Source organism: Xiphophorus hellerii, chromosome 4, assembly GCF_003331165.1.
Source record: "Xiphophorus hellerii strain 12219 chromosome 4, Xiphophorus_hellerii-4.1, whole genome shotgun sequence".
NCBI lineage: Eukaryota > Metazoa > Chordata > Actinopteri > Cyprinodontiformes > Poeciliidae > Xiphophorus > Xiphophorus hellerii.
In genome coordinates, this window is record NC_045675.1 from 8709520 (window position 1) to 8735120 (window position 25601).

Sequence of the window (25601 nt, forward strand, 5' to 3'; positions counted from 1 at the left end):
TTATTCATTTGCTATCTCTAAAGGTCTGGAGTCAGTTTCTTAAAGTCCACACGACAGGCTCTGATTTTGAAGAAGTTGGACAGCAGCTTTTGCTTTATAATGTGAAATAAGAAAAGTTTAGTAGCACATTATATCCCCGGAGTATAGATTTCTTTTTCCATGAATATCCTATTAAATGCCACATTTGTTCAGTTAAAGGGGATTACCTCAGAGCTTGAGGAATGAAGTATGTGTGAAATAGCAAAGCAAAAGCAGATTTCTTTGAAATTACTGTACAGGAAATTTTATTCCATATTCAAATTCAAAGAGTTATTCATATAGTTTGAATTTTGATTTATATGAAGGTTTGACACTTGATTAATTTTTACTCAGGATGTTCAGTTAACGGGGTGGGGAGGGACGAAAGATTAGTTTGCTTGGTAGAACATACCTCAGAACACTTGAAGCTGTAAATGCCAAATTTTTACAAATCTTACTGGATAAATAACTAAATTTTTTTTTTTCTGTTGAAAAGCAATTCTGATAGGTATTAAAAATATAAATGCAGAGAAATCTTACATGAATGCCTTTTTTCTGTACATGAAGCCCTCATAAACACATCCTAACATTCACATAACATCCAGCAGTTTACAATATTGCAATGCTTATTTTAAAACAATATTAAAATGTTAGCTATTATTCACCTTAAGTGCAAAGGAAAACAGCTGCCTAGTAGCAAATTTGAATAGTGACTTTCAGTGCCAGCATGAACAGGAAGTAAAGTCTACTATGATGTATCCATGGAATAAACCTTGTCTATCTGGAGTTTAAAATACAAAGCAACTTACCTCAAGAATAACAAAAGAAAAAAGAAAAAAGTACTGATCCATTTCCTCATTTGTCATTTTGGATTAGAAAGGGGATGTAAAATTCACATTTTGTACTTTTTTGTATTGCCATTTGGGTTTATACTGCTTCTAAAAACAGGCTAAGTGCTTAAAAAATAAAACACCCAGCTGATTTTTGGCAATAGGTTCATGTTTCTTGGTGAACCTCTGGAATGTAATGTCACAAATCAGCAGGCTCTGCCCATCACCTAGCAAACCCAGAAAAGCCCAGCCCATTACCTAGCAACCCAAGCTGAGCTCCATCCATCACTTAGCAACCCAAGTTGAGCCCCAGCACGTTTGATCAGCTGGTTTTTCCACTGTATGCACTGTTCAATGGCTACTGAAAAAGACAAGAATTTTGTTGTCGACTCACTATTCAGAAAGCACTTGCTTCATTCTTGTTGGTTGTGCGGAAGGCTCTCCTTCTGCTTTTCAAAGATGTACGGTTATATAATTGCACATCTGTTTGCAGTCATATTCACATGAATTGAGTTGGGAGGGCGTGGCAAGGAGCAATTCTTTTGGATCTAAAGTGGCAAGAGACCCAAACAATTAATTCTGAAAAAAGCTCAAAATAGGCAGAACTGAGCAGGCTAAAATTTCATTCTATAAGAATGATTTTGTTCAAAAAATATCATGAATATGTTTTGTATACCCCATAGACCTATCCTAACTTGTTTAAGGAAGCATAGGTCACCTTTAAATACAAATTAGGTTGTCTTTGGGGCCATTTGATCTCTGAGCAAACAATTATTCAGTTACAAAGTAAAGAGAGTTTCAACAGATTCATCTAAATGGCATATGAATCAGAGAATACAAGCCATAGTCCAAAACAGATTTAGAAGTAGTCTGTCTCACCAGTATCAGCATGAGGATTATAGGCTGAATTTAATCCTGTTAATTATAATTTCATCAGATATAAGCAAGAACCAAGTGGCAGCTCAAAGGAACATTTAATGTAAACGGCTACTGGGTCAGAAACACTGAAATTTAGCACTTTGTCAGCTTATTTCCTAATCGTATGAACTTGACAATAATTGAAGTATTTTATTTCTGCCCTTCTTTCCACACATAAAAGGCAGCCACAGCAATTAGTTTTAATTTTCTCTTTCCCACTCTTCCTTTTCATGTTCTTGAGTAGGCTGGAACCAGCGTATTCTGATCATTTGCATTATCCAAAGCAAATCTGCTTTGAAGTTCTAAGATTCTCTGCAGAAAGGGAGCCACTTATCCAGCATGGAAGGAAATAAGCGTTAAAGGCTCATAAATTCGCTGGAACAGATGTATCTTATCACTGGATTTGCTTTGTTTTTTTTTTCTTCAACCTTTTTCAGTCTATATTGGTAAGAGACTATCTCATGTCCCCCTGATCCCTTAACATTTAGCATCCTTCCTTTGCAGAAGCTAACACCCTGCTGTGCCAATCCACACTTCAAAGCTCTCTGCATATCAGCTGGAAACAAAACAAACAGGACACATTATGGCAGTTTCTCATTTCCCCACATTAAAGTCAATATCACAGTGTTCTTTGTTAATTTATCATTTTAGTTTTTAAGCTTTCATATTTGATAGTGGGGAAGTTCAAAGTTAATCCATTATTTAACATAATGCATTGTGTTCCAGCAACACAAAAATAACAATTTACATGGGCACAGCAAAAATGTATCCTAATACGGCCCTCTTAATTTAACTGCTGAAGTATGCAAGCTTTTCATAACTTGACATTTGAAAAAGCAAGAGTTTCCAAAAAAAATAAGTGCACTAAAAAATCATAAAAGTGACAAAAGACAACTATATACCAAATATAATCCACATTATGTTCTGGAATATCTTCTGGACTGAAAGTTATTCTGTTCTCAGCTGACTTAGTTTGGACCAATATCAGTGAAACACATAAGACTTTGATGTATTACGATGTTACTCGCCTTAAAATATCTAAAAACCATCACTCTCCAAGGCAAAACTCTCCAAGTATGTAAATGCCTTAAACGGTGAACTGAAAAAAACTTTGAGATGTTGACCTGACCTTTTACAGAGCTTACAGGATCTCCATCTGTAAAATCCTGGTGCAAGACACCAACAGGTTACCTTCATGGGTCAGGAGTCCATGCCTCAATGGGCCAGGAGTGCTTTCACCTCAAAGGGGGCAAGAACAAATTATTAGCCAGGTGGTTATATTTTATGTCATGTGAGCTTTTTACCATGAAAAATATGCAGCCATTATTGCTTGATAATAATGGCTGCCAGCTTTCCTGACTGGTAAGGAACTTGCATCAGATGCAACTGTTTTAAAACTTAAATCTCAGTAGGATTTTTTTATCCTGGTAATATAAAGGTAAAAAAAAAAAAATGTGTGGGTTCTCCTGTGGTACTCTGGCGATTGCTTAGAAAAGTTGATTCAGTGGCCTGTGTTTGTAAAGACTCTAACCTTTTCCCTCCACCTTCCAATTGCACAGCGTGTTGATTCATTACAGGACATCCTAAGTTTGTGTCTGCAGCATGACAAAATGTGAAAAAATAAAAGTGTGTGATTATCTTTATTATTATTTATTTTTTTGCTAATATGACACTCAGATGTGCCTAAAAGAGCAAAAATCAATGCACAAATAAGTTACAGCAACATATTCTTTGAAAGCGAGGGTACCCTCAACATCTATTTTTTAGGGCAACTGGGATGGGATGAACGTTCCTACTGCCAGCATGGCAGTAGTCGTGAGATATGAGTTATGGGCTCAGTGGAGTCTGCAAGCCGGGCTCCAGGGTTAATCGGCACCAGAGGAATGAGACAGCTGAGAGAGACATCGTCCCGCCACATCACAAACAGAGCTCTGTCAGCTGAGCAGTGAGGACACATGGCGGCGCAGCTAAAGACCTGCTGACAGCCGTGGTGCAGGCTGATGGGGTGGAAACAGAGGGAGCAGCTAGGAGATCATGGGACACGGCGTCAGGGGGGGATACCAAAATGCAGCGTGCCAACATTCTGCATGCTGAATAAAAACAATATGTGAAGACAAAAGAGAATGACACATAAGTCAAACTTTATCTGGACTGATGAAAACTTCACCCTCTAACAGAATAAGATTACGGTAAACGCAGTCCAATTTAAGCAAATCTGTGCAACGGGTCTGGAAGACTGGTTCCACATCCCGGCTTTTGGATTAGAGTAATAGACATCACTCTGTTAGTTAGGTGTAAAAGTTAGAACAGAGAGGAAATTAATGGAAATCTGAGACAGGGTTCAATTACATGTTTTACTGAAGTTCCTAGTGGTCATAATAAAAATGTAGTTTCCACAATGAATACATGAATAAAGCTTATAAAATCGATGACAGTATAAATACCTTATGTACAGCAAATGTTAGTTCATAAATCAGAGGAGGCTTTCTAGTTTTCAGAGCTGCAGTTTGTGACATGATTTATCTTCATTCAACAAAGTTTAAAAGTGATTTTGAAAATGAATGCTTGTTTAACGTTTCTATCAGAACAACAATTCGGATAAAAAACAGAGGTAGAAGCGGATCTGGGATAAATTATACTGTTTCAAAGTTTTCCTCCCCCTTTATGCCTACAGTGTATTACGGGTTATTTTATTTTCTTCAAAACTATGCTGGGGAGCTTGCTTTAAATTCTGAGCACACTTTCAGTGGTTTCCAACACACACCAGTGTCGTGACGCTCAGACGTGCGCACACCGTCATTCTGTTTTAGACACAAATTTTTCACAAATTGCTCGTCGCCCATATTCCTTCATATATTTTTGTATTACAGTCACAGCTTCCTCGTCGTGTTCCTCCTCTTCCTTTTGACTTAGTGGTCTGGGGAGTGTTGGGATGCTGGTCTGATGATCTACAGGTCAGCGGGTCTGAACCGGGTTGCCTCCTGAGCCTTCATGTGATTTTCAGTCCAGCTACTCAACATGGGCTTTTACTCACTGTCCTACTGCATACCAAAGCTTCTGTATGTCAGACCAACATTTTTATAGCACTGGTTACTTAACATTCCAGCCCTGGCACACGCTGGCCGTCGCCCTCATGTCCTCCCCATGTCCTGTGCCTGTGCTGCCAGGTGCAGCGCTGCAGTCAGAGTCTGCTGGCCTGGTTGTTTTCTGTGGTAATGCAGGGGCGTTGAGTCATCCCAGGCAGGCCAGAGCTTCAGGACTGGTAAAAGTGGTGGTAGTGGTGATGGTGTTCATGGTGGTGGTGATGTTCATGCCGCTGCACCACTTGTGCCAGTCCACCCTCATACAGCAACACACTTGGGAGGTCCCTGACCTGCTCTTTCTCCACTATAGGTCCTGGAGAGCCAAGAGAGCCTAAGGCCCGGTAGCCTTGGCTCTCTTTGGATCGCTGTTTGTGTTTACGGTAGGGGGCTGCCGACTGATGAGGGGTAGTCTGGGAGGGCAGAGCCGGCGGAGGCGGGGCGCCTCGACTCCTCATCACCCTCCCACTGTTCTGTGCAGGGGGTGTGCGGTTGTGAGTCTTCGGAGAGCGAATGCCATGCCGCCCGGAGTCCTGGCCTCTGGGCCGGGCTGGGTGAAGGCTCTCTGCAGCAGGAGTGTCCACAGCCGACTGCAGCCGGCGGTGGTGTGAGTGGGGGTGTCCGTTTTCTGGTTCATGTGAGCGAGAACGAGCCTGGTTGGATGAGCGAGCCTGAGCCTCTACCTTTGCTGGTTCTGCAGCAGGACCTGTCCCTGAGAGAGAGACAATGATATTATTCCAAACAACTCTCAACAAAACATTTATTTCTTGACTGAACTGTTTGATGTTGGCAGTCAAAACCATGGGAAGTAAACTAACAATTATTTTAGTATTCAATTATCCTGATGATTAATTGGGTAACAAATTAGTACATTATGCAAATTTTTCATTTAATCACTTCACCCTTTTTATGCAATATTAACAAAACATTTAAGAAATGCAAATAAACAAATACATAAATTTTTTAATGAGAAAATATTTTTGTCTATAATGCCATAACATAGCATTCCTTTGGATCCTTTAGATTTTTGATCATTTGTAACTAAAAAAAATACTTGTAGTATCAACATGTGAAAAGTTCACTCCTTTCTGTTTGACTTAACATCAATTTTGAATTAGTGAATACTAAAATAATTTGCTGTCTGAATTTCTACTTTTAATATAACTGCAAAGCTTTCAGTGACCTTAAAACCAAAATCTTTAATGCATCACAGTTCATGCTGTTGATTGGTGGGTTTATAGATCAAAACTAGGGAGAGTTCTTCACTTATCTCTATACACTTACAGTAAACTGAGTTGGCTTTTAAAAATAACATACCGTCAATAAAAACTTGCAGATACATTTCAGATTATTTTGAGACATTGACTTTGCGGCAATTCATTCTCCACGAGCATGTAGTGACAGTGGACAATTGATTGCATTGACTCCCAGACAAAATGACGACATTCTGTTTTGGTTTGAGAATTTTTGCAGATTGTTGTTCTAAGCAGAACCCTTTTTTTGCCTGGTGTTCAAATATGAAGGTCTTTTGAGGCAGTGTGAGACGTAAAAACACTTCCTGGGAGTTCTGCACTTTACTTTTTGTGTAGTATGAAATGTCCTTGCCAGCCATTAACAGTGGCTCCAAACCTTGGTTTAATTTTTTTTTTTTATCCCAACTTCCTAGAATACGTCCTAGAATAATAAAAGTATCAGAATTCTCTTTAGATTCCTAAAAGACCATAAATCTCTTGGTAGATGTTAAATGCTTCATCAGTTTAATAATTACTTGTTGAGTTTCCTAATCACAAAGCTTCCTCTTTCAGCAGTAGTTAAAAGAGAAAAAAACTCAGATATTAGTTTGATTAATTATAAATTAAGTTGCTTCTAAAATATTTTTCTTATGATCTTTGGTTTAAAAAAAGATGTATCTGAATTTCCAGATATCTATTCTTCATCTTCACAGTCTACCAAAGTTGCAGATGTTACACATTTAGCTGTGTTCTTAAGTTTAACCTGGACTTTTTGTGTAATTCTTATCACAGACAAACAAACAGACATTGCCTCTGGAAACACACCTCGTCTGGCTCTACATTTACACAAAACAGATAGATACAAATTAGGTGTGTAAAGCTCAACGCAGAAACTCTCCAATCTTGTTTCAGGCTATTTTCCTTTTGGAGATCCCAGACACAGAGGATTCCTGTTAGCACTTTCCTACAACAACACAATAATGGCATGTCATCACTGATTGGCAGATCAAGGCTGAAACTTTTTCAACTTTAAAAATTTCCCTTCACACCACCCCATCCTGTTGATGGACTTTCCCCTCAAACACTCGATGTATTGTGCTTGCCTCAGCCCAGATGTTTGTGCTGGCGAGGTGCACAGAAGGCTGGTCGTCCCACCTAATGGCTCTAAGCAGGTGCGGCAGTAATGACGGGCTTCAAAGAGCCATGGTCTGCCTCCCGCCCTCCCCACCCGTCTTTACCCCGGTCCACTCACCAGCTCCAAAGCGGGACGTGTAGTTTTCAATGCCTGCCAGGTCCAAGTAGTGGTTCCTGCGTTCCAGGTTCTCGTCCACACAGTGGCGCTGGCAGCCAGACTGGGTGTGGTGGTCGCTGTGGTGGCGCCTGTGGAAATGAGTGGCACCTCTCATTAGGAAGCAGTTTGGGGAAGATAAACAAGCATTGCTTGTGATCAGGTAGAGGCAGGACAACTGTTACAGAGCTGGGACTGTTACATCTCAAGTCACTGAATGTGGACAGAAGAAAAACAACAGAAGTTTTGTTGTGCAAACAAATTATTTAGGTTAGAACTCCTAACTAACAGGACATTTGTATCTCCATAAAGAAAAGGATGTACAGGTGCTTCACAATAAATAAGAATATAACTTAAAAGCATTTTCATAATTTTAATCAAAAATTTAATTTTGTAAATTATTTAGATTAATTATGCATAAAGTGATTCATTTCAAGCATAATAAGTACTATTTCTGTGTGTTTTTATGTGATGGCAATGCTATGGCCTCCACAGTCATACCGCTGTAACAGGAACTTTTTATGAGCATGGTAAATGACAAAACATCTTTCTCCCAAGAACAATAACATGAAATTTGGTGGAAGGAAAAGTGTGGCAAAAACAAATGTGAATCAGCAACATGGATAACTGCACACCTAGTTTTGGGGGAACTTAACATATCAACATCAGCTACAGCTGTCAGATCTTTTGTTAAATCACTCATAAAACACATGAAACATCAGAAGTGTTTTTAGTTTGCTAAAAAGAAAATTGCTCAGTGTTTTAAAGTCATATTTTCAATTTAAATTCAGCATTTGATTTGGATACAAAGCTCCCAAACTCTGAAACAAAAGTGGAGAGCAACAGAATTCAAGGAACTTGAAGTCCAGGATGAAGTTTCCATAGATGGTGATAATTTGAGGAGCCATGTCATCTGCTGGTGTTGGTCCACTGTGTGTTATCAAGTCCAAAGTCAGAACAGCCATTACCAGGATTTCTTTAGAGCACTTAATGCTATGGCAACCTTTAATGTCTCATCTGAGATAGAGGTTTTATTGAATATTTTGTTTTAATGTTTTGTATCACTGCCAGTGCGGTAAGTCATCTCTGGTCAATAAACCAGACTTTGGAACCAGGTTAAAGTGGCTGGTAAAGTTTCAGGGAGGAGTCGGATTCAGCTTGTGGACTTTAATAACAAGCTGTTGCCGTGGAAGGCAACCTCTGTCATCGTCTCCTTAAAAACTTACAACTTCTTCCTCAGTTCAATAGCATAAATGATCTTCAGTAAAGACCAAGAGTAACAGACTTGCTTTTTGTACTTGCTCCTTTTGTTATGCTTAGTAGGACTTCATCACATTGACAGAAGCGTATAAATATTTCAGTGGTGGTATTTTTATTATAAATCACTTTAATAGGTCTTATGTAATTATTCAAATATCTTTTGACCTTATGTAATGTTTAAATTTCTGATAAACTAAATGTTGTGTTTCATTAGATGCAAGCCAAATAAATTAACGTTTTGATGAAATTTGGATTTACAAGGATGCAGATGTAAGGTTTCTATATTGTAGAGATACCAGAGGCACCAGAACGTGAGTTTGCAAGGAGCTGGGTTTACCTGAGGAGCGCTCGAGACTTCTTGTCCGCACTCTTGAGATCATCGATGCACTTGTCATTTTTCTCCCTGGAGTGGGACATGTCTGAGAATGCACAAAGACACAGAGGCTATTACCAAAGGGAGCAATGCAGAGAAGCCACACACACCCACACACAACACCAGGCACACAAAACTCAAAAGAAAGCAACCTTTGTTTTAGGGTTTCACTTTGAAGATCTATAGATAAGGAAAAACAACAGTGCTTCATTTATTCTATTTTCAACTCCCAGCCTCTTATAAGGAGCAGAATACCATAAAAACCAGGCTGGTTTCAGCAATAGTATTATTAGGATGTGGGATCTGATGCGATTTGAAATTAGCATGAAGGCAATCTTTTCAAAGCTTCCTCCATCTGAATCTCCTGACAGATATTTATAGACAAAACAATAGGACGCAAACACTCAGGAATATATACTTTTTGAGATATTTTCCTCTGACTACTTGTTTGTCAAGTAGTCAGTGAGGAAAGTTACGTCGAACGCTGCTATATTTTCCCCACAGCTCTGAGAAAGGAGGACAAAGAGAGGGGGAGAAAAGGGAAAAAAGGGGAGTACTGGAAAAAGGAAAAATGGCTGTGGTTATCAAAAGGACTTGGCACATCTCTTAAGGTTTCTTTTAGGGTATTTGAAGGCGGCAAGGGAGGGGAGGGGGCGCTCTCTCTCTGTCTCTCTCTACGCAGTCACCCCCCATCATTAAAAATGAACCCCATTGAGTGGGAGGGATGGAGCGATGCAGAAACTGCAAGGAAACAAAGCTCTGACAGGCCTGAAGCGACCGCCTTTCTGCATGACAACAAACAAGTCTCTGAGTGAGCTGTCAGCACAGATCCACTGATGGAACTCCAGAGGCGCCTTTTTTCTCAGCAGCTGCCCCACACTGAGTTAACGTGACACTTACCTGTGGCACCCTGAGCACAGCTCCTCCACCGCTGGCTTGAGTCTGGAGCGACGGAGAGCTTGACCCGCAAAGTCTTGCTGTTGCCAGGAGAGTGGTTGACCGAGGCGTCCACCACCTCGTAGATGGTGTGGAGCAGGCTGGTGATGTCCTGTAGGGAAGAACAGGGGCTAAATCTGAGAGTGGCCTGGAAAATTTTTTTTACTTTTCACAAACCTCAATGGACGTTATTGTAAATTTTTAGAACAGACAACCGCAAAGTACAGCATAATTGTAAAGTGGAAGAAAACAATACCTAATTCTCAAAATTATTTTACAAATAAAAACCTGAAAAGCTTGGCCTACATTTTTGTTCATACATGTATGTATGCCCTCTATTGTTGTGAATTATGCAAGTGAAACTGAAACAACTGGGGTTAAACTAGAAACAGAAATTTTATAACTTTCTTTTTTACATTATCTATATAAACCAAATATTTTTAGAGTGCGGAACTGTTGGCTTTTCTGTCGACAGAGCTGTGGATCTCTGCAGTTTCACCATTTGTCTCTCGACTTCTTCTTTCCTGGGCTACACATTTTTGTGGATGGTCATGTTTCAGTAGGTTTGCAGTTGTAACACAAGCTTTCCATTTGCACATAATGCATTGGACAGCTCCCTGAAATATTCAAACTGTACGAGATTGTTTCATATAATCGTCTTGCTTTCAACTTTTCAATAATGCTTAAAAGCAATTGCTTGCACTGGATGTTTTTCATGGGCAGATCTGAGTGCACTTGCACACCACACTATTCAGATGTTTGTTTAGGAAACTCAGGTATAATTTGCTTCCACCTCACACTTGTGCTGATTAGTGTCAGTCTAACACATAATATATGAATGAAATGTGTTAGAATTTGTCATTGCAACGTGACAAAAACTTAGAAAAAAATTAAGAAGTCTCAATACTTTTGAATATCTGTTTGTGTTAATTATTTTCAAGTAATGTTTTTGTATCAAGTAATGCTCACATGCTGGGAATCATGAAACATAAAAGGTGAAAGGTGAAATATTTTTAAGTATCTTTTGCATGACAAACGTTTTGAAAAAGATTTTAAATAAAAATAATATCTTATATTCAAGGATGAACTTTACAAATATTTTCAGTGTGCGATTACGTTTTTTTTGTTTTGTTTTTTCCATATTTATTTGGCCTGCCACCAATTTTGTGTTTCCTCTATGCAGGAATTATGAACTTTATGAACTGTTTACGATTCATAAGGTAAATTAACTATTAATTAAAGTAAAATTTCTCTGTTTTACTTTGGAAGAAACAGCTTTAACACTTAAGTTACTTCCAGTAATCTTCTGAAAATTAAGCCTTTTCCCCACGAAGACTCAAATTACTCAACTATATTCAGTGTACTACTCTGAAATTATTCAGGGACTAGCTCCATTCTGGTTTCATACATAAATCAAGTAAACAAAAAAAATAAACAATAAAATAAATGCTTCCTGTGTTTCACTTTTTTCTTCAGTGAAGTGACTAATAAAAGCATCATAGTGGAAGAGAAAGCTTTTTCTCCCCTACCAAGTCTCTGTCTGCCATCTCAGGAGCCACAGAGCCACAGGCAGCGCCAAAAAACTGCACAACCAGCCACACAGAGAAGTGCTGTAGTCTCTCTTCACCGTTTCAAGTTGTTCTTGAAAAAACGCTTTTCTGGATGTTTTCTCAGATCTCCATCCGGCAGAAACAGGCCACATTGAGCAGCGCCTTCACTGGATTTGGCTATAATCTAGAGTGAATGCTACTTTCTTCTGGCTTTGTTTTATTTGGGGGTGGTTAAGCATTAATACGCAACATGGATTTTTTTATTCTCCAAGATGAGGTTGAATATTGATATTTTTTATTAAATAAAAGAAATGCTTCTGTAATGCAGTGGTTGAAACCTAAAACTGAATGCGGGTGGTAAACATTGGGGTGGACTTCCTCACCTCCTTTTAAAACAGCTACAATTAGCTGTTTTAAGTAAATATTACCTCTCGAGTAACTTTGCCATTGTTGTCAAAATCATAGAGGGTAAAGGTCCACTCCTGTCTGTTGTCCTCCTCCACAGACACAGCACACTCCAGCTCCTGAAACAGTTTCAGAAAGTGCGCATGTGAGAGCAAGTCCTGCCACTGGCCCAGTTTTACCCGCAGGGGGAAGTGATAAACCTCCCGCTCTGCGTTGACACTCACTTCAAACTGGAGCTGTTTCTGTGGCCCCGCGGGAGACCGGCTGTCCCTCTCCTGCATCTTCTCCTCCACGCAGCAGCTGTCTGTCTTCTCCGGGGGTAGAGCCACTGTGGCAACACACACAAACACACACAGTAGTGAGCGCACGGGCACAAAGATAAAAGGGAGAGCCTGAGGACAAAAACGGTGGGTGCAGTCTTAACCTGAGGACATGTCGTCCCTTTCTAGTTTTACTTGTAAGCTCATGCTTCCACGTTTGGCAGCTGAAATTAAGATGTGGAACACCTTAAAGCCTGCCTTAGAGCAAAAATGTACAACACAAATCTGACTTTTTTCTCCAACTTTTTTATTAATAATATGTTTTATAAGCAGAATCGCTGTTTGAGGACTTTTGCATTACTAAACAACTAAATCAGAGATCATTACTTTTCCTTTCTGGGATGCTCAGATCCACAGAACTTATAGTTATTTACAGTATTCATGACCCTGCTCAAAGGCTGCAGGAAATCAAAGCACAGTTTGGCTCTCACAGTTCAAATAGTTTTCATGTCAGCAATCAGAGAAAAACAGATCTGAGACAGAGTGTGGTCAGGCTGAAACACTTTTAAAGATTCAAAAATGTGATGCCTGGAACTCCCTTCAGGTGCCTCTACCAGCACTGAATTCACATTTATGCTTCCAGAGTAAATGAAATAACTTACAAATATAATAAATGGATCAATAAATATGACTCACTAATTTATATTAGTTATAACCTAAAAGAGACAAAGGTACATTTTTACAGTGATTACCACTTTTCCAGTTTCAGGCAGAATTTACAACATTTCTATTTAAAATGCCCTGGTAATTCAATGACCTTGTGATGACATAAACTAACAGACTTAAAAAGCATAAGACACACAAGCCCTCAGCATCACCATCCTCCATCATACCTAACAATGAGCATAAGATTTTTTTTTCCCCATATATTCATTCTTTGTTTTATGACAGACCTAAATGTTTGTTGCCTTCCAGTGAAGTTAAGCAAACTGCATAAACAAAGAAACAAGAGTGACAGCAAATGACCCTGACAAACTCAGTCCAATGTAGCTGGTGCCAATTACTACCATGGTGGAGGTGTCACTGGAAACCAGCATTGAAGGATGGCAGACCCAAAGTCATAAAACACTGATCAGATGGTCACATTTTACACAGCAGGCACATTATTGAGTTAAAGATTTGAACAGTATGTCAGGAAAAACCCAGAATCTTAACATATTTGTCTCTCTGATTCCTAATAGAAAAATTAATCCTTTTGAGACTCAGTAAAGGCACTGTCTGGAATAAAATCAAAATATTTTTTGCTCAATAACCAATGAATTATATGAATGGGGAGTTAATAATAAAATGTATTTGTGCAACCCTTATTTTTCTTCATTACAAGGGATTGATTTAAAATGTCCAAAGTGACAGATCACACTGGCATGCTATTGGATAATTCAATGTCACATGGATGCCTATTTATCATGCTGGATCAAAATATTACAAAGATTCTTATATTTCAAGGGTCTTATCATGGTTGGATCTTGGGTCAGAGCTAAAGCAGCAACATTAGCTACCCCCCTTTAAAATTGTGAAAGTATTTTTCTTTTACACTTATATGTGGGTTTCTTCACAAGTCCACATAACTTGCAGTTAAGCAGGAATTTTTATGCTCTATCCTTGCAGATTTCTGTAGGTTTGTCTCAGTCAAGGATGCTTTATCAGCTCCATTTAACATGGATTAAAAACCTATGCAGTACATTCACAGTAAACAGAGGCAGCACACACCCATAAAGTCACACAGACCACGCCCTTCTCCCCCATCCTCTCATCTTGCCGCACTTTGAAGTTCTATTCTCAAACCTTTTGGAAGAGGATCAGACCAGCTGTAAAACAGAATCATTAATTAATTAAGCCAAGTCAAATTTGAAACGCTGTTTGTTTGTTCGCCAATAGAGCAGACACAACAGACCAATTTCTTTCCTCCTGATCCAACGAAGATCAAAGTGGACCTGGGTGGGGGAGAATGCCAGAAATGAAAGGCTTCATCCCAGGGAGCTTTTACCAACTTTTTGGAGAGGAGCAACACTTGGGGTCCTGCTGTCTGATCATTTGAGGTGCTCAAAGGGAACATTGTGTGCAAGGGTAAATCTGTTCAGTAGCAGGCTCAATATGGCGAGGAGATACTTATCTTGGAGCTAATGAAATTCCGGGAGGAGTAACAGTAATCTGCTGTCACCCTCCTCCCTCGCTGACCCCTTCCCCGTCGCAGACAGAAACCGGCTCCTTACAAGTGAAACTGCAGCCAAGGAATTGACCGCACATCAGATCCAAGGGGCGAGATGAAAACAGCAGAGGCTGGCACCCGCCAAGCTTTCTACACACGTGCAGGACTATTTTTCACACGCATGCAAACCATGGCAGGTTGGGAGAGCTGCCACGTACCATGAGGAGTCGGCTGATCTGAAATGCCGTCTTAGACATAACTGGGTCTCATAAACACCGACAGCGGTAAATTACTACGAAAATGTCCAGCATTTGAAGAACTTCTTTCAAAATATAACTTTTATTTCAATTACTGAGGTTCTTCAAAGGCTGTTTGTGCTTTTGCATATGAATCCAGGTAGTAATTTTGCAACATATCCTTTGGGTTCTTTCATCTCGGATTTCATCTCATTTCCTTCGCAATTTTAGCAGAAAAGTTATCTTTTAATCCCCATAAAAACTTTCTCCGGATGTACTTCTTCCTGCCTTAAAGAAAGAAGTCTTTCATCTCCCCTTGATGTTCTTTTGTGCTGGCTTTCTGTATTTTCTCCATAGCCGTTTTTTTAATTTGCTCTACTTTTTAATATCACTGAGTTATCTGTAAATCATGCAGGAGTTCTTCATAGTTCTCTCTATGTGTTAACTATTATTTGTTATGTAAGAAGTCAATGGAGGTTAAAGGCTGGTAACAGGCATCAAGGTGTAGTTGATTGATTGACTGAGACTTTTAGAAAGACAGGAAAGTTCCCAGATTTTCACTTTGCCTGTTAATCTCATGGGATGAATAGAGCAGTGTAGTCTAATTAGCAACATCTGTCTTCAGGGGAGGACAGCTTTGACCAAGACACATTATCTCTCCTCTTTCTGGTACAACCCAGGGAAGCTGAACTAAAGCAAAGGCCAAATTTATTTTGCTTTTCTTCCAAATTGTGGGCCGGCCTCGTTAAATGGTAGATATCAGCCTGCACCTCACGTCCAGCACTGTCTTTAAATGGGAGGGAGACTTTCTCCTCCCAGAGCACTTAATCCAGGATCACATCAGAGAAAAAAATGGAGGAACTGAAGCACTCTGCCTACAGCAGCTGAAGAGTGGCAGATAAGAAGTGAAGGGGGCGTTTGAGAAGAAGGCAACATGAGAGTTTAAAGGAGACATTAGAGAGTGGGTTGGGAAAACAGGTGACAGACTAATTCAACTTAATCAACAACAGAACTGAATAAAACTGAATTAAAGTGGAAATTGATATCATGTTACTTGCTCATTTGTTTATTAACTTGCTCTATTTTTAGTTTGCTTTCAGGAGAGAAAAGGGGAGAAAACGTTTGCTTTGGTGAGATATTATATTGATGTTTGCTTTGCTGTTATTTGCTAACTGAAAACTAATGTACATATATAATTAAAAGTGCAAACTGAAGCAAAATCAATGAAATGGGTTGGTGTTTTACATGAGAATCAGGCTTACCTTCTAAACGATAGTGTTCATCAATGATCCCCTCACCACACGCATCAACCAATGAGTCCTACAGAGACAGAATAAAAACAAGATATACAAAATCAATGTTTTGCACTCATGTAAAAGAAGTCATTACATACAGTACGTCAAACAAAGAGCAAGGATCAGCCTTCTCAAAAAGTTGCCCTTACATCACCAACAAAATGCCAGCATTTAAATTACAGCTTTCGCATATCTATATATGAACAAAGTTTGACAGCTGCAAGCTGAGCTTAAACAGCAGTGGAAAGTTTAAAGGCACAGTAATTGCAGGACTCCAGCAAAATGAGCACAAGATTGGCAGTTAGATTTCAGATGACGAAACAAGCATCTAAATCACAGTCTCTGACTGTACTGGAATCTGAGTGAGAGGTCCGGTAGTAAAGCTATTTCTGTGGCTCACTATCATAATCGAAGGATACGTCCAGGCCGGTTGTTTTTATCCATACTTGGGACACCATGCCTGTTGGTGCATACCACAGAGACTGGAGGGACATGTGATCCACAGGCTTAGCTGTGGAAAATATCTGGCTCCAGTATCCGTGTGGTGCTACAGTCATTTGGCTGGAAAACCATTACTCACATACTGACAACCACAAAACATTCACACGCAGGCAAAGATCTACCAGCAACATTTCTAATGTAAACAATCGGTCTGCTAGTCCTAGATTCAGATCGCTGGTTAAACAACAATGCCTAAGCATGTATTTGCAATACTTCCATGCATTAAACACATTTTGCTGAAAATAAACACATTTTGATGCAAATAAAGCATTTTGCACACAAAACACTGAATTTCTGCCCATTCTTGCTCGGATTGGATTCCTTGTCAATAGCAATGCTAAACTTGTATCACAGATCAAGGGTCTTGGCAGCATGATGCTGCCACCATGGCTTGTTTAGGTTGATTTTAAGTATTATTTTTCCAGCACACATTTGTTGGATGCAGGCCAAATACAACGGAGACTGTTTATTTAACACATAAAATCACCCAAAAATGTTTTTAAAATTCTAGTTGTTACATAAGGCAACATGTAAAAGTTCAAAAGGCTTACCGTAGATACTTTTTACTAGATCGTGTAAATAGGTTATTTAAGGAAAAATGCTGAATCTGAATATTAACAAATAAGACATTTATTCCCTAATCAACAAACACTGTATCTGTTTGCCTACAAGTTTTTAAAACAGTGATGTAAATAAAAACTACTTCAAGTTCTAACATGGTACCACAATAACTACAATAAATAAAAGAGACTCCCTGTAGGTTTATCTGCATTTTTTATGTTTATCAAAATATAAACACTAAATATTTTATAACAATCAAAATGAAATACTCATCTGTTGTTATATTTTGAGAAATCATAATTATTAACACAGTTAATAATAAAAACAGGTTTCTATCACTAGCTTTGTAAAGTGATCTCCATGTTAACGGTGCTCTTGAATGGCCATGTAAGTTCAAAGTCAATTTTGTCCTCGTATAAATTATGGTTTACATATCAGAGTATGAGATCCAGGACGGAAGGAGGTCAGATATTATTATTATGACCTTCTGGGTTTGATGGTGGCCACAGTGTAGCGCTGTGGGTGGCCTCAGTCAGAGAATAACTAGTGCTGAATGAAGACATAAAGGCTGATGCACCAAAACAAGCAGCTGGGATGTTGTATTTCCTGTTTGTGATGTCAAGTCAAGATTTTTATGAGTCTCTCAGGATTTTAACACAGAACTGACATAAACATAAGTGGTGAATAGTGTATTAAAATACTATTACCATTTCTTTATAAATATTGTATATCATTATAATTTCAGCAATGTTTAATGTTTATCTGCTTCAGTTTGAAAGGCAAATACAGATGTAGAATAGATTGCCTTGCTTTGCATTTGGTTTAACTTATAGAAGTTTTTGCCTCAGTGCTGTGCATGTCAGTCTGGAACTGTTTAATTCAAAATTAGTTTTAATTCACTCCAATATTTGCACAAAATCATATTTTGTAAAGCAAATCTCCAGCGTCACAAAACCCCTCAGTCTCTGATGGGAACCGTGAACCACTCCGCCTTCTAACTACCTAAACATTTCAATTAGCTTTCTAAACTTTGACATATTAGATAACCTGTGTTAACTTTCACAATCACCCAATTCAACAGAAATAATCACATCCCTTTGCCTGGCAAAAGTATATATTAGCAATCAACTAATACAGGGAAACATGTAAAACTTGCATGGCAGCTCAGATTGAAGATTCACAAAGAAAAAGAAAATCTAAGAAATTCTCATCTTCAATTTGATTTTTGTGTTTCTAAGAGTTTTAAAGCCTTTAAGAGGTTAGACACTGTCATGAGAAAAAGGGACAAGATCAATGTACTAATGTACAAATGTTAGTAAACTGGGGATACATCAGGATTCACATTGGTCATTATTAACAAAAAAAATCACATTTTTTACACTTTCCATGCACAAACACATGCTATACTGCACACATACAAACATATTCTTCTAGAATAAATCATTTTCCACCACCAAATACAAATATTATTAGTAAAAAAAAAATCATAGGTCATGATATCACTTGACAGGCATAGCTCAAGTTTTTCAAGCTTTTGCAGAGGCTTACCAGAAGAGAAAAAATGCCAAACCGCACAAAAATAAGCCGTGATTATTTTTAATATTCCTGCTTTTACTGTAAAAGAACAAAAATATGACTTGTAACAAATTACCGTAAGCAAATTTTTTAAAGCTAGGTTTGTTCTCCAAAAATCTGACCTTTATTGAAAACTTTACAGAACAAAAGTATGAAAAGTCCAGTTTAAAAATGAACAAGAGCACTAAACAGCTCTTATATGGTGAAACATTGTAGGAATGGTTTGGACCAAATAATAATTACGTGTCATGATAGCCTAAAGAAAAACGTCCAAACTAAATCTGGTTGAGAATCTAAGGCAAGACTTGAAATGTAGCTACCAATTCATAATTCTTGCACACAGTCATATAGGAGACATTAATCTACTTTGGAAAAAGTAAAGAGCTAGTTGCATATTCCTGTAGGACCCTTAGAAAGTCAGGGGTCACAGAAGTTTCAGTGCCCTGAAAACCCAAACCTCAAAATGTAGTAGTACAATAGCAGATGCATCTGCATGACATAGACCAACGCTGGTAAGAAAAACTGAATTTGGTGATGATTTGGTGTCCATTTCTTTCTGCTTTTTGTTTCAACTTAATAAATCTGTCCATGAAACCTCCAGCAATGAGTCAGAGGTGCAGGGTTGGTTCAGGACACAAACTAACAAATTTCACTACCCATGAGACCAGCTAAAACAATTTTCCAGACATGGCATTTAATGGCCTGTGGAAAGCAGAGCGTGAAGCCTTTTGCTTTCAATGGCAGCCAGATTCTTCAGAGCTTCTTTTAGGACTCATAAGAAGGAAATGCCCCTGTGTGTTTTAAAGTAGCTAAATTCCTTTCAAAGGAAGTGATTTATTGCTGGACCTCTTCACTGAATATAGTGCATCAGTGCCATTCACAGGCCGCAATCTACTATTGTCGTTAGGGCTGAAAACATGTTTGCTTTGCTGTCTAGAGTTAAAATTCATCAATAACCCACTTCATGGATATGGTTAAGCCAGATGAGTAAATTTTGCAGTAATAACACTGATTGAATTAAAGTCATTGATGGGGTCATTCCTTTCTCCTACAGTAATATTAGTCACAACAAAGTCAAATCATGAATAATTTTTATCAATGAGAAGCTGGTAAGAATCCAGAAGAAGAATCCATCAAAACATTTCTGATAGTAACTAAATTTCAAAGCTGTGGCTTTCATTTTTAAATCTAGGACAATTTTTCCACCACTTTTTAGTACCAGCTAGATACTATATTAGAAAGCCATTAGATTGTGATATTATTCGTAGTGAGGAGCAACAATAAAACAAACAGCAGCATCAAAAATAATCCTGATTTTGCTTGACTGAAGCAGTAATCATAAAACATGATATAACTCATAGTTTGATAGTTTAACAGATTTACAGAAACAAACTTCCATGTGAAAATAACTAAGCAATGGCATAATATTAAAACACAAATCTCTAACCACAGTGAGCAATCAAACACTGCCTTTTTTAATCAAAACAAATTAGTTGAGTGCAAAAGTTAACACTGGTTTTCTCCAAGTCAGACTCTGACCCCTCATCAAATTATAAGAATGACTAACAGCCACATGCTGGAATACAATAATATTTGAACTTATGTTTAAAGTTTTCAGTCTTCTTTGAAAATAATTTCAAGGCATTTTCATGTTATACTGCAGTCCTCACTTTATATATAGACACCTGCAACATAATACATAGAAATCATTACTAATGAATATGTAAAAAAAAAAAAAAAAAAACTTCCCATATTTCACTAGGGATTCTATTTTTAAGCAAACCTATGACAACATATGATAGCACTACTTTTTCACAAAATCTTAGCTCTTTAAGCTTATGGTAAAAACAGCATAGTCTTGAGTTTGCCGACACTAACTAGTGTAAAGATAAATCAGAAAACAATTCTGCTCAGTTCATCCAGAACAAAAACAGCTAAACAGGACTGCTCTGTGTAAAAGAGAAGCTGCACTTAGTATGGACCAAGAGTAAAACAGAAAGTGAGCCAGACAGCAAGCACATGCTGGGAGGAAACAGACTTGGTGAGTTTGGACACAAAGTTGCTTCTAGCGTCTTTCTTGCTCTCCCTTACTTGTGTCGGCAGACACGGTTCCAGTGGGCCAAGTTTTTTCTCTGAGGCTGTCACTGAAGCAAAAGGGTACATTAAAGTGCAAGTAATAAGTACTTGTGTGTGATTGTGGGAAAGTCCCACAAGGCCTCTCAGTCTCTATGCCGTCTGCCTCCATGACCCACCACACAGTCTGACAATTTATGCGGCCGACGACAGCTCCCCCTGATCGCTCGCCAGGGCTCAGTGGAGGCAGGCCTCAGGAGCAATGGCAGCACTACTGGCACTCCATCAAAAACCCAGGAAAAATCTCATTAAGGCTGCAGCCTGGTGCCTCCTGGCCTGTACTCCACCCGGTGCAGGAATACACCTTTGGGATTCCAACGGTCAGAGCAATGGTTAAAGATGAACAGAAATTACATCAAACAGGCCAGATATTAAACAGGGAAAATTAATTTTCAAGCTGGTTTTACATCCCATCCAGTAACATAACATTTGAAAATTTACCTGATAAACATGAAATTCTAATACATGCATTTGTGCAGCATGATACACCAGAATCATATGACAGTGAAAGTATGTATGCCATCATCATTTAGAACCACAGAACAAGAACAGAATTTAGGAGGAACCTAAACTGAGGAAAGAAGATGCAACATAGTTTATGCTACACCTGAGATTTTGAGCATCACCAAAGCATCTGACCTCAGTTTGTTTATGAACATAAAGTTTCACTTGTTAAAAAAATGTTTTCCAGCACTTTTTATTCTTTTTTTTGTCTTCTGTCAGTACAAAACACCTGCTGATGTCCATAGATTGTGTAATCTCCAGATTACTTCTCTCTCCAAACATTAAATTTATTATTGTAATCAGTAATCTGGAGATTATTTATAGCATTAGTTGTCAGTATATTTTAAAATGTTTCTTTTTCAGTGTTGGAGCCAAAGAATCTGTGCTCTAGCTGAACTTAAAATGTTTTGGTGGTGTGACACTGTGCTTAGAATAACATAATGACATATACATTATTGCTAAGTTAAACCCTCATGAGTAAAACCAAACCGATCATGTGTGAAAAGGGAAAGTTAAAACCACCACTGCATTGCTTGCTAACATAAAATGAATTTTTATGAGGGGTTGTTATGAGCATCATGCTGACGTATGACTATGCACATCAGAGGAAAAACGCTGGTCAGAATTGTAGCATAACTACTGTGCCATAAATTACATAGAAATTACAGGTTTTGCCACATGCAGGGAATTTCAGACAGGCTGGTAACAGAATGCTTTTAAATCCCTCCATAGGGTGTTTGTTTGCTATATCTCCAAGTTACTGCTATTTAACATTTTGATAACTTTATTTTCCTCACTAGATAAATGACCATAAAATTGTTCCTTTTATAAACACAAATTAAAGATGGAGACTTTGAGCACTTTAGTCCTGGGTGGCCAATGTGTAATGAATTGATGCTCAAGTCTGGCATGCCAAAAATAATGTTATAACTTTTTATTAATTTGCTGGTGCTTTTTTATGACCACTGGAAGGTACATAGTGAAAAGAAATTTTGAAAAATCATGATATATGGTCTTCCATGTAGCCTGAAGTTGTCATTGTGTTTGTTCTGAGCCTAATAATCTTCTGCAACTAGCAAATATAATGACTGATTGATTTTGTTTGATTAATAGAACAAACAGCTGTATTGCATGTGGACTTTTGTATGGTTGAAGTGCACACTAATCTATAAAGCAACAAAACTTACCTCTTATTATGCTTACAGCTGTAAATTAGATTATAGGTTTGCTATATCTCACAAAACTCCTCAAGAGAGGAAGTGAGTAAACTTATTCACCAGTGGTAATTTCAAAGGAACACGACCCTTGGAATCTGGAGTGGTGCCCCTCCTGCAAAATGTGGTAAGAGTACTGATGTAGCTCAAGGAGAGAGGGAAAAAAGCACCAAGAGTTATCATCAAGCAGCAGTTTAGACCTGGCTCCAGGCTGCTCTCCCACTTCTTTAAGCTGGAGCATTCTTCACCTTCCAGCAACATTAAACAGCCTTACTCAAAGTGCCACGTAGCAGTAAAACATGACGCCCAGAGATGGAGCCAAGATAGAAGGTGTTGACGCGAGGTGGTGAAGCAACGCACTGCCTCTGAGTGAAGCTTCAAAGGGGATCGTTTTCACACATGAAATAAAGATCTCAGATAATCATATAGCGTAGTAAAGCTGACGCGAGACACAGTGGAACAGGAGATTGGGATGATTTTCAGACAACACCTTCACAGTGGCAGCCATGACAAGTTGATCTTTATGCATTTCTCTTCAGCAACATAATATAAATCAGGATTTTTTTTTTAGCCTTATTATCATGTGACCCAGTGAGGCAAGGTATTACATTACATCTGCTCAAAATTGTACAACAAACTGGTAAAATGCACAACAGTCATATCATCTGCAGTGTGCAGGTAAAAGTTAATTTTATCTTTTCTGTTTCAATGTTTAATTTTATGCCTTTGATAAGAAATTCAAAGCCTTTCCAGAGGTCACATATTGTAAATCTTTTGATGCTGAGCCTTGAACATCTTTCAGTTGACCAAAACATAAGATAGATTATTTTATTGTGAAGCAACTTGCAGCACTGTGCCAAAATTAGGTGATTAAATTCCCACTCAAATATCTTGTTTGCTGTTCAATAGTAAAGTACCATAATTAAACTAAATAGAAAAACGTTATTAATAGACCTATCCAATTTCCTTCCAATAATAAGATCCAGCATTATGATTTGATGTTGCAACTTCAAAGAGGGACATTTTCCTTCCAGACTTGGTGGCCCCATGCTTGACACCCTTCAGTCACATCACACTCGCCTCTCTTCCTGCACCCCAGGAAGGAAATTATAGCCATGGAGTTGGGATCCATCACCAGGCAAGTTGGAGTAAGCAGCTCCATGATTAAAGCGTACATGGTCAGCAACACACAAAGCTAAAAGGGTCTGAGGAGTCCACACATGCCTGAGGCCTTATCCTGTTAAGGTCATGCTGGGATGCTCCTCACACACGCACGCACACACACCCCCACACACACAAATACAGATGCATGCAATCATATAATGTTATAGAATTTATAAAGGTTAAAAAAAAGCATTTGCTCCCTCAGATTCTTTCTGTTTTAGCCTTTTTTTTGTGTCACATTTACATATTTCAGATTATTAAACAAATTTTAATGCCACTCTAAGATAGCCTGAGTAAACACCAGGAGAGGTTTATATTAATGATTAAAAGCTATTCAAATCAATGCTGCCCTATGTGAAAAGTAAATGTCCCTTAAGCCTAAGTATCACTCTCAGTGGCAAAGATTCCCATTGAGAATTTGAAACAACCATGGACGAGTCTTTTAAATTGGTGAGGAAGAGTTTGACTCGCTCTAATTTGAGGAATTATTTTAACTCAGCAGCTTTGGGAGGGATTTTGATGATGAACAGCCCATTTAGGGTCATGACACAGCTTCTCAATCAGACCTCTCCAAAAACCTTTTTTCCTTTCTGGAGCCATTCAGTGGTAGACATGCAGGTGTTGCATAACATCACATTCCTATCCTTTTGTTTGACTGCAAGCACGATGTTCTTTCTGTGAAATGCAAGATGTCAGATGTAACGGTGCCCACAACTTCCAAAGCCATCCACTTTTGTCTCATCAGTCTGCTGAAAATTTTCAAAAAAGTCTTGGGAATCATCAAGATATTTTTTGGTAAAAGTGAGAAAGGCTGTTGAATTCATCTTTAAAAACATCAGCAGTTTTTACTTTCAAACTCTCTGATGTGTGACATTTTCACCTCGTCTATTTCCTATGGCTAAATCATGAACACATTTCTTTAGTTTAACTCATGAGAGTAAAACTTTGATCTTTGAAGCTACTTTGTATATATACTGTATGTTGGACATACTTTTATTTAACATCTTAAATCTTTTTCAGAACATTTAAATCAACATGGAAAATCTGCTATAAATGGTTTGGAATGATTTTAAAATTAATACACGGTGATATGTGCCTTACTAAAAATCTAGATGCTGATTTATTTTTAAAGAAAAAGTTAGAAGTAGGTTAAAGACCTTTGGTGTCAAATGAAAAAATCTAATGAATTGTCTTTGTAAAAACATTATTAGCAGATGTTAAACTGCCCAATCTTTTAGTATATAGTTTAGACACTTTCCTTCTCGTACGAGTTGGGGTATTATTAGCAAAAGTCTTTTTTGCTACGGTGTTGTTCTTGTTGAAGTCATCTCTGCAATGCATCCAGTCATATTGCAGCAAGAATTAAATTAAGCTTGGGTTATTGCCATAAAAGAGACTTAGAAGGCATGAGCTGTTTTTCTCCTAATTGATTGTTTTTGTTTTGTTTTGTTTTGTTTCAAAATGAACAAGAAGCTGATACTGGATCCCTTCCTTTTGCAGAATGATTGTGCACAGTCCCTAATCATTTCTCCACGTTGAATTTACATTGCAAACACACCTGGTCACATTACCTCACCCACATCAAAGGCTGCCTCCTGAAAAGCTCCGTGGAATATTAGCAGAGATTTAAAGCACTCATCTCTCTGTTTCAGAAACATGCTGATTTGAAGTAATCTCCCTCCCTTTTTGCTTTTTTGTGTTCTATGTGTGAAGTTGGCCAACACTTTAACGACCCATTTACAAAACTTTTACACCTGCAACAAAAACGCTTTTATAGCTCTGGAAACCCCTGAGGCGCTAAGCCCTACCTGTTAGTTAATGTAATAGCCTTTATTAGCCTTTGAAAAATATGTAACCACAGCAGTTAAGATTTATTACGCATTTTATCAAAACTCTATATCAGCAGAGAGGTGAAAAGAGAACCTTTGAGATCAAAAGTCTAAAGGCCTCTTGCCGGTGTGCCAACTCAACTCTTTGTTTTCCACTGTAGGTTTCTGATACATTATTGACTAACTTTGAATAAGTCTTAATAAAACATGCACTTACTTTACTTCAAATG

At 38.3% G+C, this 25601-nt stretch overlaps 1 protein-coding gene across 1 annotated transcript in view; it reads right to left on the reverse strand.

The window, feature by feature from the left end:
- Positions 1-267: 267 nt before the first annotated feature.
- The window catches only part of nkd1 (NKD inhibitor of WNT signaling pathway 1), a 44622-nt gene continuing 19288 nt past the window's right edge, over positions 268-25601 (reverse strand). The window contains exons 4-10 of the mRNA XM_032560654.1: positions 15858-15915; positions 12115-12218; positions 11914-12009; positions 9900-10047; positions 8964-9045; positions 7331-7458; positions 268-5558 (exon numbers count right to left, since the gene is read on the reverse strand). Of these exons, the coding sequence (XP_032416545.1) occupies positions 5020-5558; positions 7331-7458; positions 8964-9045; positions 9900-10047; positions 11914-12009; positions 12115-12218; positions 15858-15915 (1155 nt within the window). The 3' untranslated portion in view covers positions 268-5019. The remainder of the gene's footprint in view (positions 5559-7330; positions 7459-8963; positions 9046-9899; positions 10048-11913; positions 12010-12114; positions 12219-15857; positions 15916-25601) is intronic.